Below are 20,248 nucleotides of genomic sequence, written 5' to 3' on the forward strand. Positions count from 1 at the left end.
TAGAAAAACAAGATTGAAAGACAAAACATATCGATAGATAGACAAAACCATTGGGGGTAAAACTGTAAAAGATTCATGTAAAACAAGCAAAGAAGCTTCTAAATAGTCACATTCAGTGCTGCAGTCTTATAGCATGGGGTAGGACTTCACACGTTTGAATGTAAAGAGACTTTTCCACATATACAGCATTGACGGGGTTTAGACAGAGCTTGAGAAATCAGAACTATGTCAATCAATGAGTCAACAACTAACATAACTAAACCCACTGACACAAACCTACCACTGCCAGTGCTGTCTGTAACAATTCATATCAGCCAATCAGAACAAGTTTAACACTCATACAGCCAATAGCAAGGGCTGTACCAACTTGACACTGACAGTTGGTTTACTAAAATTCTCCTCTTAAACCAGACCAGCAGAATTTGGAAACAAACATGAAAATGAACCATAAAGTTAACATGGCTGACAAATTATGTCACTGATAAGCACAAACAAACAATTTTTAAAGCAATTTTCATGTATTTTTTTGTAAATACTTAATGACATGCAGTGATCATAAATCCCAATTCAGAATACAAATAAACAATGGAAAACAGTTTTTAAATGTCTCTCAAACAGACATGAACTTAAAATGTTCACTTCCAAATATGAAACTTCAACAATTTATTGATAATTGTTCTTCCAAAATTTCCCACATACCTCTGAAGCATCAGGGTTACAATGTTTTGAAAGCTAAAATAGGACAATTTACAAAAGGCATGTATTTGACTTAAAATTTATACTACATGATATTACATATTGCATCTACGCATACAGACATACAGTAAAGAATTCATCTTCCTTCCACAGTCTGCCTTTGCCTCAGAATGGAGAATATATTAGTCTCCTAGGATTCTAACTGAATTTTTGCACATAATTGGAATTTTTTTAAACTTCCTGTTTTCTTAATTTCTGACCTAGTTAAAAACAAAGTCTCTTTCTTTATTGGACATGTTATCAGTGAAATAGTTGTCATCTTTAAGACTGAGTGAGTGAGTTCAGGTTTACATCACTTTTAGCAATATTCAAGCAATATCACGGAGGGGGACACCAGAAATGGGCTTCACACATTGTACCAATGTGAGGAATCGAACCCGGGTCTTCGGCGTGATGAGCAAACGCTTTAACCACTAGGCTACCCCATCACCCCCTCATCTCTAAGACGTTTCCAGGTAAGTGATGATTATATTAACATGAACTGGGTAAAGTTTAATTTCCATTCAGGACATTTTACAAACATTTACTGTTTGGGCCAAATATGGGCATCTGAGGAGGTCCAAATTAATCTCTGCCTCTCTGTATACAAAGGGAGAGCACACAATAATTTTGACGAGATTTGTGATGATCAAACTAAATGCATTTCACGGTGCAAACAAACACAATACTGACCTACTCAAAACTTCCAGAACAATACAACTAACTTAACATTACTTTAGTTTAAAACTATTTTTCTGTATGGAAACATCGCATTCATGAAATAAAATAAGTTTTTATCCATAAAATATTTCAAAATTGTACCTAAAAAATACAACTCAAAGAAGTTATATTTTAAAACTAACCCCCTCCAAAGACATACAAATTTGACTTTAGCATTCTATGCACATACAAATTCGCACCGTTCCTTCCTCCAAAGCTGTGCATTCATTCACCAATGGCTACTTGCTACCATGCTGCTGTCTATACATACAGTGACACTAGAGAGCTACCAACTTGGTGGGCTTAATGCTACGATGCTATCAACATCTCTAAACATGCTTTGTGGTAGTGGCAACAGGTCCTGAGAAAACTTACGTGATTGATGGGATTCTTTTTCATCCGTGTCACTGACGCTTCAAACTCTGGTCGTAGTGTTTCCTGAAACATCACAAATACATGCATATACTGTTAAAGGCACCATCACACGACTCTTCTCTAAAAATAAATAATGCATTTCTCTTCATAAACCTAGCAGCCTTCAAGGAAGCTTCCATTTCCTGAAACATCACAAATATATGGATATACTTTTAAGTTAAAAGGTACTGTATTACAACAAACTTCTCTGAAAATAAATAATGCATTTCTCTCAATAATACAAACTATCGGGCCCTCAGGGAAGCTACTATATCATTTATTCCCCCCCCAAAAAAATTACGGATTTAGATTACAATATTAAATTAAAAAGTTTGAATGTATTAATGCAACATTGCATTAAATCAACTCCTGCACCTTCAACCAGCCGAATATTATTTCAAGTGAACCCCATAGAGTTATGTCCCTTGGGGCGCTGTTTAGGAATATCCTACGCACAACTTGTGATTGAAACCAGTTCGACAAACACTGACTTATTGCATCAATGGGAAGCTATAGTGAGTACATATGCCCCAATATATATTATATAGGCCAAAATATTGTCGAAAATATGTGACATTTTGCCTTTAAATATTGTCAAATTCTGCTCAAATAATGCAAAATGTCTTGTGGATGTTAATTCCTGTATCACTAAATTATATGTGTGTGGGTGGTTAAATGAAGGCGGTTCATCTGCTGTGTGACGGTGTTGAGCATTAAGTATGGCCATTTGTATGTCATGTCCTGTAAATGACTGAATCTGGACCAGACAAATCAGTGATTGATATTATGAGCAATAATCCAAGTCATCAGGACGTCACATGACATCGGGCTTCACCACCTGATTCAGTATGTGACCTTCAGTAACCAGCAGAGTTTGACGGAACCAAGTCTGTGGTCTGGTATATGTTCGTTTCACATGTTGTTGAATGACTGTTTGCTGGTTGTTGTTAACACTGCACTCAGCAGTATTCCAGTCATATGGCAGAAGTCTGTAAATAATCGAGTCTGAACCAGACAATCCAGTGATCAACATCATGAGCATCGATTTCGCTAATGGGATACGATGACATGTGTCAACCAAGTCAGTGAGCCTTACCACCCGATCCCGTTAGTCGCCTCTTATAACAAGAAAGGTTGTTGAATGATGTCAACTGGACAATGCGTTCCTAATGTCAAACACCATCAAACAACAAAAACAACAGAGCATCAACTGATAGCGGAACTAACCTCTTCCTCAAAATCAGCTACATCCCAATCATATTCAATCTCAGCCTGACGTCGTTTCCACATTTCGGCAAAGAATGTTGCTGGAACAAGAGAATTATAATCATGAGCACCAACCACAAAACATGACGCCTGGCAAATTTTTATATCATTTCCGTTCAGGTATTTCAAAGAGTGTCAGCTCTAAATCATTAATTTGGCAGGCAACAAACTCAGGGAGCAGCATTTCCATTTCCTATCATTGCATCATTGCCTAGATGAGGTCTGCTCTCTTATTCCCTTATCCAGTGTATTTGTATATTTTGGGGTGGTGGGGAAGCCCAGGGGTTAAAGAAATCACTCGTCAAACTGAAAACCCGGGCTCGATTCCCCATGGGTACAATGTGTGATACTGCTGAAGTGGAAAGAGTTCCTTCCGTTCCCCCAACTCTAAACCAAACTCTAAACCTAACCCTAAACCTAGCCCTAACTTAAATTTTGGACTTTTAATCATTTTGTGTGTTCTCTAGTAATTGTTGTGTTAAGGTTTGTTTATAATTCTAGAATATTTATACATATTATTTGGGATGGGGGAACGGGAGGAACTCTTACCGCTGAAATATTGCTACAAGCGGAGTAAAACCCAACTCAGTCACTAGTTTATTTTTAATCAGATCAGCCAAACTCAGCAAGCCTGATCATCAAAAAGTAGTTAGGCTCCCATAATTGCATCTTACAACAAGCACTGTTTGCTGAAAACATTCCTAATGATCAACACTGTGGGTACATAGTGTGGAAAAGAGAAGGAGCCAGCGGTAGTCTGAAACCAAGCTAGTGATGTAGGATACTGGTGTTCTTCCTCAAAGAACAGAGATAATATTACACTTCTTTGTACTGTGAGCTTCAAACCTAAGTTTATTTGTTGTCTATTCAGATTTCCCGCTATAGACAGTTGTAAGTCATTTACTGTTTTGTAAAGTGTATTAAGGCCCGTCCGACCACCCAAGACGGTCTAGATCCATACATCTGAGTAAATTCTTCCATACATCTGAGTAAATTCCCCATATTTGGTCTGGTTAAATCCAAGTCTGGCTGCTTTTTTGGCTTATTTCTTACACTGTGTAAGCCCAATAGTTTTCAAAGCTGTTTATTTAGACAGTATTGAGGACTTGCCCAACCTTTTAAGCAACAATCATGTGTAAGCCCAGGGATTTTTTTTATAATGGTAGCTACGCCCCTGGTAGTCTGGTTATAATCGAGTCTGGACCAGACATTCCAGTGATCAATAGCATGAGCATCTACATAATTTGGATATGATGAGCCTGACCAGCTGATCCCATGATCTGAATCTTCATGTGTCTCAAGATTATGAGTGAGTTGAGTTTTACGCCGCAATCAGCAATATTACAGCTATATGGTAGCGGTCTGTAAATAATCGAGTCTGGAACAGGAAATCCTGTGATCAACATCATGAGCATCGATCTAAGCAATTGGGATACAATGACACATGTCAACCAAGTCAGCGAGCCTAACCACCCAATACCGTTAGTCGCCTTTTACAACAAGCATGGGTCACTGAAGATCGATTCTAAGATCTTCATGGGTCTTAAGATTAGGACTAGGATATCAGTGTTCATGAATGGTGTTTCAAAGTAACAGGACATTGGGTCCTGTAAGCTTCAGATGTCTATATGACCCATTGACAATTCACTTTTAAAGAATAAAATTAAACACACATTTCAGATTAAACATTTCTTATTATTTGCGCTGAAATTATTAACAAACATAAGATTTATAAACAGCAAACAAGTGTCACATGTCACATATAACAACTTCAGTCAAAGCCATCGTGGAATATACAGTCAGACACTGGGGCCAGCTGGTTGTACAGTTCTATCAGACCTTTGCCGAATCTGCCGGATTTGTCAGAGGGTCAGACGCTATTCGGAAGGAGCTTGTTATATCTGGATGATATAGCAACAATAAATGTACATACCCCACAACGCCATAAACACAGCAAAGGCCACCGTGGCCGGGTTGTCGAACAGATACGTGACTTGTGAGTACAGGCAACTTCGCTTCAGTCTCCAGAAGGAGCATCTCTTGTCACACAGAGGACACATGGTAGTGTTGCCAGCCTTATCCAACAGACAAATCTCCTGACTGAAAACAGATATAACTGCAGAGATAGGATAGATCGGTATCTAAGAGTACATATTTCCAACGTCAACCCTTGAATAAATGCCAGTTCTTCACTAAATGCCAATCTGCTATACCTCCAGGCAAACAATGCAGCTTCACAAATCCATTGATCCATTTCCATGGTTATTGCAATTGCAGATTACCTACGCTTGCTATTCCTAAAATTTTACCAACATATCAAACACAGACACAATCGCTATTATTTGTTTGTATTACAAGGGGTGAATACATTTTCACTGCAAACAGACTATAACTCATATTACCTAGAAACCAACTGCCATTCTTAATGGACATGATGAAGTTATACTTTCCATCTAAATGTTTTGAAGGCTTTCTTTTGCATGTCACTTAGACTTTCAATATCGAATTTCTCCCAAACTTCTTAACAATCAACTGAACATGATATAGCCAACCCAACATTGAAGCAGGTGAGTAAGTTGTAATGAGCAACTTTCTTCAGGAACTGAGGTAGTATATGCTCAGTGTCCTTCTGGATGTACAGTTAATATTTGTACATTATCATCAACCATTATGGAGTTTCATTTCATTCTCAGAATCCGGAAACAGTTGGGAGTGGTCAATACACTTTCATGAAAAACAGGGGGTAGCCTAGTGGTTAAAGAGTTCCTCTCGTCAAGCCAAAGACCCGGGTTTGATTCCCCATATGGGTACTATGTGTGAAGCCCATTTCTGGTGTCCCCCGCCGTGATATCGCTGGAATATTGCTAAAAGTGGCGTAAAACTAAACTAACTCACTAACTCATGAATAACAGGAAAGATTTTTACCTGGGCACATCATCCCAGAGTGTTCCAAGGCCAAAGAAGGTGACAACAAGACCAATAATGGCCGAGGGTATCAACATACTGGTGTAGTAGCCGAGCCAACTGAAGTAGATGCCAATCTTCTCACCAAAGTAGCGTCTGACAAGAAGAAAACATTAACATTCAAAATGCAAAATACATAATTAAATCGAGTCTGTGTTCTTAAAGATTATTGCTCATGATGTCAAATGATGTCAAAATTCAAAATGTGAGGTCAGCGTTTGAAATAGCTACTGGCCCGCTAGCCAAATGCTAGCTGATTGTGAATCAAGCCAGTAATATATTGTTAAAGCTATCATGAATGGAAAATGATGAAAATCAGACCAGTAGATTAAAGCTATCATGAATGGAAAATGATGAAAATCACGCCCAGTATTATATTGTTAAAGCTATCATGAATGGATGAAAATGAAGCCAGTTATTATATTGTTAACTTACCATCATGAATGGAAAAACATGAAAATCAATTCTGAGTATTATATTGTTAAAGCTATCATGAATGGAAAATGATGAAAATCTCAGATAATTTTTTCTTTAATGCACATGACTATGATGAATTCAGTTTTTAGGGTGTTCACTTACAATCTTCAATTACCAAACATCACACCAATTCTGATCGATGTTCATTTTGACATTGATATTTTGCAGGGCCAGTGAAGTATGATGTGGGCTAGCATCAGTTTTACTTAACTAGCCCTCCTGGCCAGTGAGTTTTCAAAATTAACTCGTACACTGTGTGAGGTACATAATTAAATCAAGCTTGTGGCCTGAAAGATTAATGCTCATGATATCAATCACTAGATCTTCTCACCAAAGTAGAATCTGACAAGAACAAAACCTTCACCTACAAAATTAAATCCAGTTTGTGGTGTGAAAGATTAATGCTCATGATGTCAATCACTTGATTGTCTGGTCCAGATTCAGTTATTCACAGACTGTCTTCATATAACTGGAATATTGCCGAGTGTGGCATTAAAACGACAGCCAAATTTCAAGGACCCAAAGACCCCATATTTCCAACACTTAAATAATTGAAAACACAACATGTGTGTCTGAAGCACTGAAAGCAGCTTGGGATAATTTTTGTTTACTTGAAATACATGATTTTTAACTTTCAGGGAGTAGGAAAGCAGAAAAAGCCTGCTCACTGTAATAAAGTACCTCTTCCTTAACAGTACTAAATTTAGGAAAGAAGGTAATATAAGAATGTAAGATACAAAAGACTGACGCAACAGGTGTGGATCATACGCATAAGACGAAAAACACAAGGCGATGAACACAAACCTGATGTAATCAAGGGGCTGGAACTTGTACCACATCGATGGCTTGGCCCATACTTCGTACAGAAGCTGAAACATAAGATCATCTCTTTGTACGCGCAGACTACTCAACAGGCACTGAAGCTCACCTTTTAAGTTTCATATGCTACTATACTTTCCTTTAATGTCATCACGTTTTCAAAGACTTTGCAAATGCTTCCATGTGGATACTGGTTATGTTTCTACTAAACATCATGAAAGTACTTAAATATTCAATAAAATATTCATTTAACAAATGAGCCTGGAAAGGTCATAAGAAAAATGTTGGTTCAGATTAATTAAAAAACTATTATTTCTGGGTAAAGACTGAAATTTATTTTGTTATTCAGTGCTGTACTTACATGTCTGTCGTTAGCCTTGCCTCTTGTCAATAACGAGTGATCACTTTTAAAGTTGCCCTGAAAATTACACAGAGTCAGTGAGTGAGGTAGTACCACAGTTACATCAACACAGGCTGTAAGTGAAGGAATCCAGTCCAGTCCCTGACCAAAACTTCTCAATGGTCCAAAGGACCAGCACAAATAAAACTCTACTGGTCATGTTGGATCTCTGAGAGACACAATGGTTCTAACCAAAAGGGATTTTAAAATATATTACTGGACAATTACAAAGAGATACCAGAAAAGAAGGTAACCAATGAACCATTTAGGGTTGTTCGGCTGCTGGTTTCTTAGATGCTGATTTTAGAAGTTATCCACATTTTAAATATTTTGTTTGTGCCCAACAGAACACCAGACCACCGTACCATCATTTATTATATATGGTCCTTAAGAAAATATGCTTGACTCGGACCAGCAGACCAGTGTCTTTAATTCCTGGTCAGTAACTGTGAGCAGCATCCACACTGTGGCACAGAGGCAGCCATGTATAACATGTGTTCACTAATCCGGTACTTTCTGTCATGTGCCCCCCGATATATTACTGGAATATTGCTCAGGGCAGTAGAAAACCACGCACAACATACAACGAGCGTACTCACAACTCAGCTTCTAAGTCACACTGACCACTGATTCATATTCAGTTATCATTTTCTGAAAAAACTTGAATTATAGTTGTCCAAGGACAAGTTAAACATTCCACCCAAACTAAACTGAGATTTCCAAGCTAACGGAATAATAATTTCCTAGTTTATCTGAGTGTTAATATATGAGTTTCATTGCTCGACTGGAAACGGAGCACAGAAAATGTAAATCTCCCTACTGCATACGTACCTCATGCAAAGCGTAAGCTGCAACATAGGAATTTGTGCTCAGCATCTTCTTGATTCCTGAAACACACAAATAAATTTTCGATAAGCTCTTTATTGGCCTGGCCTTGATAAAGTTGTTTGCTATCATCATCATCATCGGTTGCCATCATCATCATCATCATCATCATCATCATCATCATCATCATCATCATCATCATCAGTTGCCATCATCATCATCAGTTGCCATCATCATCATCATCATCATCATCATCATCATCATCATCAGTCATCATCATCATCATCATCATCATCATCATCATCATCATCATCATCATCATCATCATCATCATCAGTTGCCATCATCATCATCATCATCATCAGTCATCATCATCATCAGTTGCCATCATCATCATCATCATCATTGCCATCATCATCATCATCATCATCAGTGCCATCATCATTTGCCATCATCATCATCATCAGTTGCCATCATCATCATCATCAGTCCATCATCATCATCATCATCATCATCATCATCATCATCATCATCATCATCATCATCAGTTGCCATCATCATCATCAGTTGCCATCATCATCATCATCAGTTGCCATCATCATCATCATCATCATCATCATCATCATCATCATCAGTTTGCCATCATCATCATCATCATCATCAGTTGCCATCATCATCATCATCATCATCATCATCATCATCATCATCATCATCATCATCATCATCATCCTTACCAAACTTGTTCTTTCTCTTGTCTCCCAAGTCTTCATAAACACATCTTAACAGAATCTGGTACACGATCAGACTGCGTTGAGCTGTGTTGAAGAATGTGTCCTGATCTTTGATGATGAACCTGAAAGTATACACGTCTCACTGCATGCATACAGGTCAACAAAACAAACAGGGTGAACAACAAAACAATTTAACAAGGACATTCCACAGTCAAGAGTCAATGATGATGTCATAGTTAAACTACTGGGTAGCTACAGTACAAAAGTGGGGATCACACCATCTGATCAGCATGCACAAGGTAAAGGTTGGTAAATGTTGAACATGATCATCATATCTTACAGAACAAAGGAAGCTTGCTTGCAAATCTTTATTTTAGCATACCTAGGTAGGATACTAATAAATCTTTGAAGATATTAAATACATTAGACTGATCGAGGTTTGATTATTGCTATCATATGTTATACGTAGGAACAGAATCACATGCAAGCATAACTTTACATCCATGCAAGTAGTATCACAGGATATACAAGGGATTATCTAACAGCTGTTATTCAGGACTGGATGAACAGCTGACATGCAGAGTATTGCCTGCAGCATGCTTTCAGATATCATGGATACTGTCACAGAATGGAAAGGGCCGATGGGTGCTGTCACAGAATGGAAAGGGCCGATGGGTGCTGTCACAGAATGGAAAGGGCCGATGGGTGCTGTCACAGAATGGAAAGGGCCGATGGGTGCTGTCACAGAATGGAAAGGGCCGATGGGTGCTGTCACAGAATGGAAAGGGCCGATGGGTGCTGTCACAGAATGGACAGGGAAAGGGCCAATGGGTGCTGCAGAATGTCACAGAACGGAAAGGGCCGATGGGTGCTGTCACAGAATGGAATGGGTTCGATGAGTGCTGTCACAGAATGGAAAGGGCCGATGGGTGCTGTCACAGAATGGAAAGGGCCAATGGGTGCTGTCACAGATGGAAAGGGCCAATGGATGCTGTCACAGATGGAAAGGGCCGATGGGTGCTGTCACAGGATGGTAAGGGCCAATGTGTGCTGTTAGAATGGAAAGGACCAATGAATGCTGTCACCATGAATGGATACTTTCTCAGTGTGCAAAGTTGGAAAGTGCCAATATTGTTACAGAATTGAACTTTATATCATGGCTGTAACTTAGATTTCACCAAAATGCACATTTAGAATGTCCAGGACATTCTTGGCTTATAACAGAATATGCAACAACAACAGCGTGACATCATCATCATGAAGATGAGCATGAGTTGGTAGATGATCATATTTCTATTAATAAACAAAATCAGCATGAAACATGCTAACTTGTCACTGGAACATTCATTAGACATTGGGATTTAACAGCATCCCTATAAAACAATTCAGGGATAATTCACATAGGATGATCCCATACCACACCCATGAAGGACAACCTAGGGATTTACCCACATGCACCAAGGACAACCTAGGGATTTACCCACATGCACCAAGGACAACCTAGGGATTTACCCACATGCACCAAGGACAACCTAGGGATTTACCCACATGCACCAAGGACAACCTAGGGATTTACCCACATGCACCAAGGACAACCTAGGGATTTACCCACATGCACCAAGGACAACCTAGGGATTTACCCACATGCACCAAGGACAACCTAGGGATTTACCCACATGCACCAAGGACAACCTAGGGATTAAACAACATATCTATAAAACTCCGGAGGTTAGTTCAAAGAGTGGGGTTCACGGAATTACTGACACACAAATATGACTTAATATCCTCAAATGCAGACAGATAAGTATAGTCTTCACTGATTTAATAGTACAACATAGCAAATACAACCCCTGAAAACCATGAACACTACAACATGTATTATTGTTTCAACAAAATAATTTATTAATTATACATTAATTATATAAACATTGTTGCTGTTTTTTCTCTAATTGTTTTAAGACGTTACAATGTCAAAACATATTGATCAAATGAAGTCAAACAACATGACTTAGTAAATAAATATGTGGTGTCGTGAACACCTGGTGTTTGCAAAATACATGCATTGTAGCTTACCTGATGCCTCCCAGGAGATTTCGTTTTCTCCTTAGATCTCTTCCAGGCAATATCTGTGGAGGCCAGTTTTGGATGACATCTTCTTGTTTGTTTGTTGTTTATATTGCGGCACTCAACAATATTCCAGCTAAATGGCGTTCTGTAAATAATCAAGAATGGACCAGGAAATCCAGCCCACAGCATGAGGATCGATGTTTGCTACTGGGATACTGTGACATGTTTTGGATGATGTAATTGTTCGTATGAACACAGTGACTGGTTCACGTCAGGTCTGTGATAGTTTTAACCAAGGACACCATGCAACCATGCAGACAGTGTTTAGGACATACAAACGTGCAGGGGATGACGCTATAAAGGAACAGTAAAGATTTGTTGGAAAACCCCCACCCAGTCAACACTGAATAGAACCATGACCTGAGATAACTGAGCCGTGCAAGTTTCTCACAAGTCACCAGGAATCATCTCCGCTAATGAGAATGTTTATCTGAATTTTGAGACCAATAAATTTTGTTCACATCAACAAATATATAATGAAACCATTTTCGGTAATGATCAATAAATTTCAACTTATGAATTTAAGAAAAGTGTTTGCTTTACAAATTTGAAATAAAATACAGTCAAACATTGTGGCGCATTTTGATGTTCAAACATAAAGTTGCTTCATAGTAAAAGCTTGGTCCCTGTGTATTCCTTCTTTAGTTGTAATCTTACGGTTGTGTCGAAACTTGGATATCCTAGGTCCCTTCTACTTTGACAGAGTGTTTGACTGGATTTTGAAATTGAGGCTGTTTGGCATGGTATCTGGTGTTGACTGGGTAGTTTTCAAAACAAATCTTGGACTATTAAGACACACAGAATAAATGGAAAGTGTTCTTACATCCCTCTGTTCAATGGCACGGAGAAAGAATGGAAGAAAGAATTGGTGGAAACATACTTATAAAATAATCCGAGCTACATATGAAGAGAAGTTGAAAAACATAATAACACACTTATATATTCTTTGAATTTCAACATTAGATAAAAGTTGCAGCAATGAAAATGTCTTTTAATGCTGAGTAATATTTTTTTCAGATTAAATGATAGTACTTAGAAAAAGTTATTCTAGTTATGTAAGTACATACAAAAAACATAATGTCAAAATAAGCTATTATTCATTTGAAATTTCTGACCGCACTCAAATGTCTCTTCTTGAAGAAGTGTACAGTTTCAGTCAGGACAATGTGGATCATGTACCATATTTGTACAACAACAAATTACATAGTTTAAAGAATGAGGAATAATATATTAGAGAGAGGCACTAACGACGATGACTTAATAAGAAAGTTGGAAGAATTTAAGAACAGTTGATAACTGGACTGTAAAATAATTTCCTATATACAGTAATCTATCTAGTGTGCTGTCAAATTTTGTAACTTGATCATTTCTATGTTATATGTCCAATGCTTATCTAGTACATCAATGAATTTATTCTATACCATTTACATAACAAATGTTATAAAAATTATGAAAATTTGATCATTAATCATAAAAATGTTTAGTGTAAGCCAATCCCTTATAGCAATTGTTATTTAACCCTTTTTCAAACAAAAAAACATAATTGAAAAAGAAATATATTCAAATGATGAAAGATAAGTGAATTGTCAAAGGGAGATAATTGCAACACAAGTTGTCTCCCCTTTGACCAGTAATCAGGAAGTGATTCAACTCTACTCACTGGTCAACCCTTTCTCTGGAGAAGGCAGCTGTGAAGTAATCTGACATTTCAGGCAGTCGGTCAGGGTCAATATCAAACGGTGTTGGACATTTTGACCAGCAAGTTGTGATGTTATCTATCATGTCGTTTTCCTGTTAAACAAATACAAAATGCATTTGAATCCCATTCTTCTTTGTAAGAAGTGTACGGACACCTGCTTGGTGGAAATATTTCAAGCATACTTTGTCTGTTTTGCGAGTGCCTAGTCCATGTGCGTAAAAATCATGCTTATATTATTAATTGGACTGTGAAGATGATAAGTTGAAGAAAACATTAGCCAATTAGCCCATATACAAAATGGATGCTAGATGAAATTATTGGTATCACAAGAGAAAGAATATTGCTCCATTAGAGATATAAATACTTAGAGAACCCAACTTATGTCATGCAACAAATCCATGCACGCATTACACATTTCAGTCGGAGAGTCAGAAAAAATAGAAAACCCAAGAGGAGGAAGACATTTTACAGATTGACAACTTAATTATTGCAATATATGTGACATACTGGTGTAGATGCTAACACCATTATCACTTGCATGATAAATTTTTCCTTTGAGTAAGGGGCGGTGGGGTAGCCTAGTGGTTAAAGCGTTGGCTCGTCACGCCGAAGACCCAGGTTCGATTCCCCACATGGGTACAATGCGTGAAGCCCATTTCTGGTGTTCCCCGCCGTGATGTTGCTGGAATATTGCTAAAAGCGGCGTAAAACCAAACTCAGTCAGTCAGTCAGTCCTTTGAGTAAAAATATATTGTACCCACCTCACACAAATTCATTTGGGTATTTTGCCATTTTCCATTAATTGTAAAAAAATAAAACAGTTTATGTTGTTTACGTTTTTGTTATTAATATTTGATCTGTAATATGATAAACGATAAGGAAGACTGCAAGTTGCAGTGCTGAAATAGAACTTCTCAATATACTTCAGTTATTTTATCTATCCTCAGTAACCTCCATCACATTTTTGTGTGTACGCATGTAAGATCATATTTATTGAGTACTTACAAAAATCAAAGCGTACTTGTACGCACTAGACTTTATATAGGAATTGAGTTTTCACATAAATATTTGCGTAATTTACCTGGATACACAGCTTATCTGTACCTCTGATCCAAATAATTACATCTCAATAAAAAGAATACTTTTAACATGCTAAAACTGTTTAGACCAAGATAGCTGCAACTAGGATCATGCGGTGAACACTGACTTTAAAATGAAGGCAAATACTTCACAAAATCATGCAGAGCATCATCAAAGTCAAAAACAAGCAAAGCATCAACAAATTTCAAGTTCAAACTGAACAATTTTGACAGGCTATACACAGATGACATTCAAAGCAAATTCAGCAGAAAATGTCAAAAAGTAACAATGCAATATCCTCAAATAAACGTCTTGAACCATGTTAGTATTAACACAACAAGAGATGTCAATTACTCCAACTGGACTGGAGCGTCACAGACAATAGGACAAAATTAGTATTCATAAAGTATTCACAAAATTAGTATTCATAAAAAAACAAAGCAACATAATTCCATAACCTTTCATCTTATGTGAAAGCAGTACTTCCAACATCAAAACAAAAATATTTCTTTCTCATTTACATCTACGAGGACTATATTTACTCCATGTATTCTCCTAACAAAATCTAAAATACAGATATAAAAACAGTATCTTTTATGCCAATTCCTCTTCCACCCCTTGACCAAAATGCCTCAACCATTTTGGCTACTTGAGCAAGAGACGCTATAACCACTGTACATTAACACACTACAATGCTGCCTGAATTATATACTAATCTTCACCGCTATTTCTAATACAGTTACAAGAACAGCGCAATGGACATTATGCTATTGAATATTCAGCACTGCATCAATTATGTGTTTTATTTCATTGGCATCACAAGAATCTTGTGAGGATGTTAACTGAGTTGACAAGGAGAGAGTACAAGAATATCAATATCATCAGATCATGTGTCTACATAAAACCAGTGCCAAAAGATGATGGGTTAATAACCTAGACTTCATACTGAGAAAAGCATGTTATTCAACTGATATTACTCCTTATATGTGTTGTTATAAGTTAATCTTACAAGACCAATAGGTTTATACGATTTGAACGTTTGACTACTGGCTAAATATCATGGACTGACAATCTAGAAATCAAATGGGTGAAGCATTCACCCATCACACTGAGGTTCGATTCCCAACAAGGGTACAATGTGTGAAGCCCATTTCTGGTGTACCTCATAATGATATTGCCAGAATGTTGCTAAAAGCAGTGTAAAATATCACTCACTCACTCACTCACTCTATGGATGAAAACATAAATTTTCCTCAGCAACATTCTCCTATCCCAAAAGCCATGCATTCTAACTAGTACTACATAAGAGTCTAGGGTGCTACAATGATACAGTTTCACCTTCACGAACATGCACAGTGATATTCCATCACACCAGACAAAGACCTCCTCCCAAATGCTAAGTCTATTACTAAATCTACATCTAGGTAAAAGTGGACCTGCTAAAGCTCCCTGCTTTCAAGTTCTTTCCTAGTCTATGAATATATCACCATACTGTTATGATGGCCTGCATTTGGGTTTCAACAAGAAACTAACTTATATTTTCACTAATCTGACAGACTTGCCCTCTTTGAGCCTTTTTCAAGCATGTGCGAACCCAGAATTACCTTGATAAAGAAATTAGGTCTGCTTTTCACCGTTTCCTATGACTGTAACATCTAACTAACATACTTTTATATATCCTCTTTCAAATACATTAAGTAAAAAGAAATCAAGTCTCATTCTCATGGCACCATAACCTTAACTCCCGTACACCAAATATACATGCATTAATAAATGTTCAATAAAGTTGGTAAGTTCTTTACATATCTACATCCAATCAAAGCAAATAAACCAAAAATTATCAAAGGCGTTGTGTCCCTCATCTTGAAGGAACATCCTCAAGAAATACAAACCTTCAGAAATGGCAACATCAAAAATACTACTGTCATTCTCTTAACACTTGACATTTTCAAAAGCTGTTCATGATTTATTAAAATAAACTGACTAAATTAAAAATCTTTCCAAACTTTGCAATTAACTGGTTTATGGCACTATTAATCGATTTGCAGGAAAATTCCATGATGCCAATTCTACTATCTCATCCCAGTTTTATTTGAGCAGTTGAGAATGTTGGTATGGGCTCCAGTGGTGGCTTGGAGAAACAGAATTTTGTTATCTTGGTTTAGGCCAGACCAATATTATTCCTTGTTTTACGGATCCGGCCGGTCGTATTTTTTCAAGAATAAGAAAAAAAATATAAATTAATTTTCCCCACTCAAAAATATAAAATTTTAATATTCTTATTGGCCAAAAATGTAAATGTGCAAGAAAATGGTTTTAGATTGTTTTTGCCCCATATATACTTTATATATTGCCAAAAGTAAAATACTTTTAGTATTTAAAAGGAATATTACTTTGACTGGTGAATTCTATTTCTATTTTTTTTCCCTCCTGCCTTTAGGTTTTCTGAGGACAAAAATCTGTAAAACAACAAATGAAATTGGTCTGGCCTTATCCTAATTTACAAGTTTCCTATGAATACAGATATAACTTTGTATATTGTGAGTGTAAATAAACCATATTTACTAAAAAAATCTAAATTGGATATTACTGATGACACAATTATCATATGGAGTTTGCAATTATCTAATATTTTTAGCCAACCCTACACTAAGTGTTTTGCATATTTGTGTCACTGGATCCACAAACCAACTTTCTTCAGAGAAGATACCACCTTTAGATATGTCCCGTATTAGTGAATGACAGCAGAACATTTGTTACAACAAACTAAAGGAACAGGAACAATTGGGGAACAATATGCATATCACCTGAACACTAAGCTAATGAACCATGCCAATGTCCAGCGCCACCATTTACCATTGTCTTTTAACCATTATCTCATTGGCATCCATCACAAGTCTACATGCCAGTTGTAACCTACATGACATTTAACCATTTCAACCCACCCATGACACACGATTACATCAACATGCATGAGGCTTGCCATTGTTTACATGATACGTTCCACAGATTATAGTCTTGCTGTGAAACGGACATCTACATTTAATATACATGGGCAGTGATGACTGGACACTGACAGCTACTTACGGCGTCGTCGTAGTCTCCCTGGTCCTGTTGGTGAGTACATTCGGTGGGCAATTAATGTCACTGAAGATTTGTGACTACACAAACTAACATTTCTACTTGTCCAGATACAAATCTGGTCATCCAAGGCATACTTGTACTGATCTACAACTCCTCATTGTTAAAACAAAGCTACACCACTGCCTAATATAGAAGCTATTTTCTGGTTCTAAGAACTATGTATGAGTTGATAAGCTTTGATAGAAAAATTATAGAAGTCTTATCAAGTTTAACTGTATTGAAAACTAAAAACAAACAAACAAAATTTATATAAAAAATGAACATATTAATGAAGGAAAAATGGTAGAAAAATTCAAAGCATTCCTCTACTAGAAAGAGTAAATTTAAACAATAAAATGACAGTGAAATCTCTAGACAACCTGACAGCTCAAGATGGCATCATCATCATCATCATCATTCATGGTATCAACATCATCATCATCATTACAACATTATTACCTGCAATGGCATCTTCATGCTCATGATCTCTGCATATCTCGTCAGAACCTCCCATGTTGCATGGACCTTGACAAAATACAGGTTATCCTCCTTCAGAAGCTGTGAATAATAATAACAATAATTATATAATAATATGGATAATATCAAACAATATACCCTAGAGTTGAAACAACAGCATATTAGAATATAATCAAATTCTAAACAATGTTACATAAAACATCAAAAAAGTTACATGCCCATTCACAAACACATTACCAGTTAAATGAAACTCTGTGGATCATGTATGAATTACTACCATGATGGAGAAGGGCAGCATGCTTTAGAAGGTATTTCATGCCTAAGATGATTACAAGATGCAGAAAAAAGGTTATCTTAAACAGTTATCTTAATCAACAATTACCATTGTTACCAGGCAGGTAGTGTTACCTAAGGTGATTGCAAGATGAAGAAAAAAGGTTATCTTGAACAATTACCATTGTTACCATGCAGTGAGAACTATCGGCTCATACACCGAATATCTTAACAATTAAACACAAGTATGGTATGAACCAATTCCATCAAGGATTGGAATACAGATGCAGGTTAATGCCAATAATAGTGTGTGGAGTTACGGAAAAATAATAATGAACACATCAGATTCGGAATCTACAAATAGGTTAGCATTGAGTGCATGTGAAGAACATCGATTCGGAAAATAAAATGTGCATTTGGTTCATATTTGGTGCAGGTTTAGCATCAGTGTTTTTATTCAATGGTGACTTCGTCAATCTTCAGTTTCTTGAAGATTGGATTCTCCTAATTCAGGAAAGGTTTCAAATATGTTGTCAAGTTGAGACAAAAAAATATCACCTGACAGTTTTTAATGCAGATATCAACATTGAAGGAAGAGTGGCTCTTCTCACTGAGCATTGTTCCTTATAAACTACAAAGGGTTTTTGCCTATCAGTCATCACCTCATATAAGATTAGCTTTTAGACCAAACAACAATATCAAAAGTGTCCCAAAATTCCTTTTGACAATCCATAGGTTGAGATCAGTATCCCTATGGACAATGATGAGCTTCCAGATTTTGTTGTCTGTTGTTTAAGGCTGCACTCAGGATATTCCACCTATGTGACAGCAGCTTGTAACGAATCAAATATGGACTAGACAATCTAGTGATTGACAGAGTGAACATCAATCCATGCCACTGACATGCATCAACCAGGTCATCAAGCCTGACAGTCAACTTTTAAGCCAAGCATGAATTGTCAAACACATATTCAGATGAAAGGCAACAATATTTGGGTGACGATGAGTATTATCAACACTTCGAGCAGTCAATGCACAGGTCAAAGTCTTTGACCATCCCAACCTGATTTACTCAAAGTGCTTCACCAAATTTCGTAACAAAGGCAATTACAGAACCAAATCTGGCACACACAGCCTCAGAAACTGATCAGTTTTTTGAGGAAAGGAGCCACCTCAAAATATGTTGGTACTTCCCTCCAATCCTAATATGGCTGCCCAATAATGTTTGCAGCAATGTACAATTTAGGGAAAATTTCAATCTTCTCGCAACTTTGACAAATAAAAGGTCTTTTCTTATTCTGACAGATAACAAAACTCTATTTTGCATTTATATACGGAGGAAAGAGAAAATGTGAAAAAACGATATAATGTATTAAATTCTTATTGTGAAACTACTGGAGACAGAAGCTATTCATTCAGACACACTGACATCCAATCCTTATTTGTCAGCATGGGAACACATTCTGACCTGGGGGCCATTGTACAAAGCGATCTTAGCGCTAAGGTGACCGTTACTCCCATACCTTAACATAGACTTAAGGTAGTCTTAGCGCTAAGATTATTTTGTACTACAGCAGCCTGTTATGGGTCTCTTCATCATTAGATAGGCAACAAACCACCACCAATATGTTAAAACAAGGTGTCATACAACTGAACAATGTCAATACCTTAGCCATGCACATACATGATGATTATTGCATGCGCCATCATTATGATTATTATATGAATGAGGTGTTATTAAACATATGATAATAATTTTCCATTATTATATGTAATAAGGCCAATATGTACAGGGAATACATATTCTACTAAACTCTAAGTATAATTTTTAGTTCAGTACAAGTTCTATCTACCCATTATAACACTAAGTCGTGAAGCTAAGTCCGCTACACTTTACACATACTTGCTGGATTTTGTTTTGTTTACCCAGAGGTTTCTGTTAGTGGAGAGATGAAATTAATTGGACTTAAAACGCTAACTCTGCTCTATGCAGAAAATAAGAATGACTGACAAGACTCCACAAATTCGACTGATGTGGGAATCAAACCCAGGCCTTGGGCAAGAAAAGGACATGTTGAACTAACCCTGCTGAAAATATGAATATGATGAAAATGTGTA

General features: G+C 37.0%; 1 protein-coding gene across 14 annotated transcripts in view; it reads right to left on the bottom strand.

Moving 5' to 3' along the window:
- Positions 1-20,248, bottom strand: part of LOC124254573 (anoctamin-4-like) — a 120,152-nt gene that overhangs the window by 25,066 nt on the left and 74,838 nt on the right. For 8 of the 14 annotated variants that reach the window (XM_046688411.1, XM_046688409.1, XM_046688407.1 and 5 more), the window contains 13 exons: positions 20,034-20,066; positions 17,840-17,938; positions 17,345-17,368; positions 13,139-13,269; positions 12,302-12,307; positions 9,355-9,473; positions 8,627-8,682; positions 7,757-7,813; positions 7,381-7,445; positions 6,061-6,195; positions 5,069-5,235; positions 3,097-3,176; positions 1,831-1,893 (listed from right to left, as the gene is read on the bottom strand). In XM_046688411.1, the coding sequence (XP_046544367.1) occupies positions 1,831-1,893; positions 3,097-3,176; positions 5,069-5,235; positions 6,061-6,195; positions 7,381-7,445; positions 7,757-7,813; positions 8,627-8,682; positions 9,355-9,473; positions 12,302-12,307; positions 13,139-13,269; positions 17,345-17,368; positions 17,840-17,938; positions 20,034-20,066 (1,035 nt within the window). Of the gene's footprint in view, positions 1-280; positions 296-1,830; positions 1,894-3,096; positions 3,177-5,068; positions 5,236-6,060; positions 6,196-7,380; positions 7,446-7,756; positions 7,814-8,626; positions 8,683-9,354; positions 9,474-12,301; positions 12,308-13,138; positions 13,270-17,344; positions 17,369-17,839; positions 17,939-20,033; positions 20,067-20,248 lie in introns of all 14 variants that reach the window. The other 6 variants (XM_046688406.1, XM_046688405.1, XM_046688401.1 and 3 more) reach the window with 5 other exon arrangements.

This window comes from Haliotis rubra, unplaced genomic scaffold (assembly GCF_003918875.1).
Source record: "Haliotis rubra isolate DU_JTF1 unplaced genomic scaffold, ASM391887v1 Scf576, whole genome shotgun sequence".
In the NCBI taxonomy this organism is placed as follows: Eukaryota; Metazoa; Mollusca; class Gastropoda; order Lepetellida; family Haliotidae; genus Haliotis; species Haliotis rubra.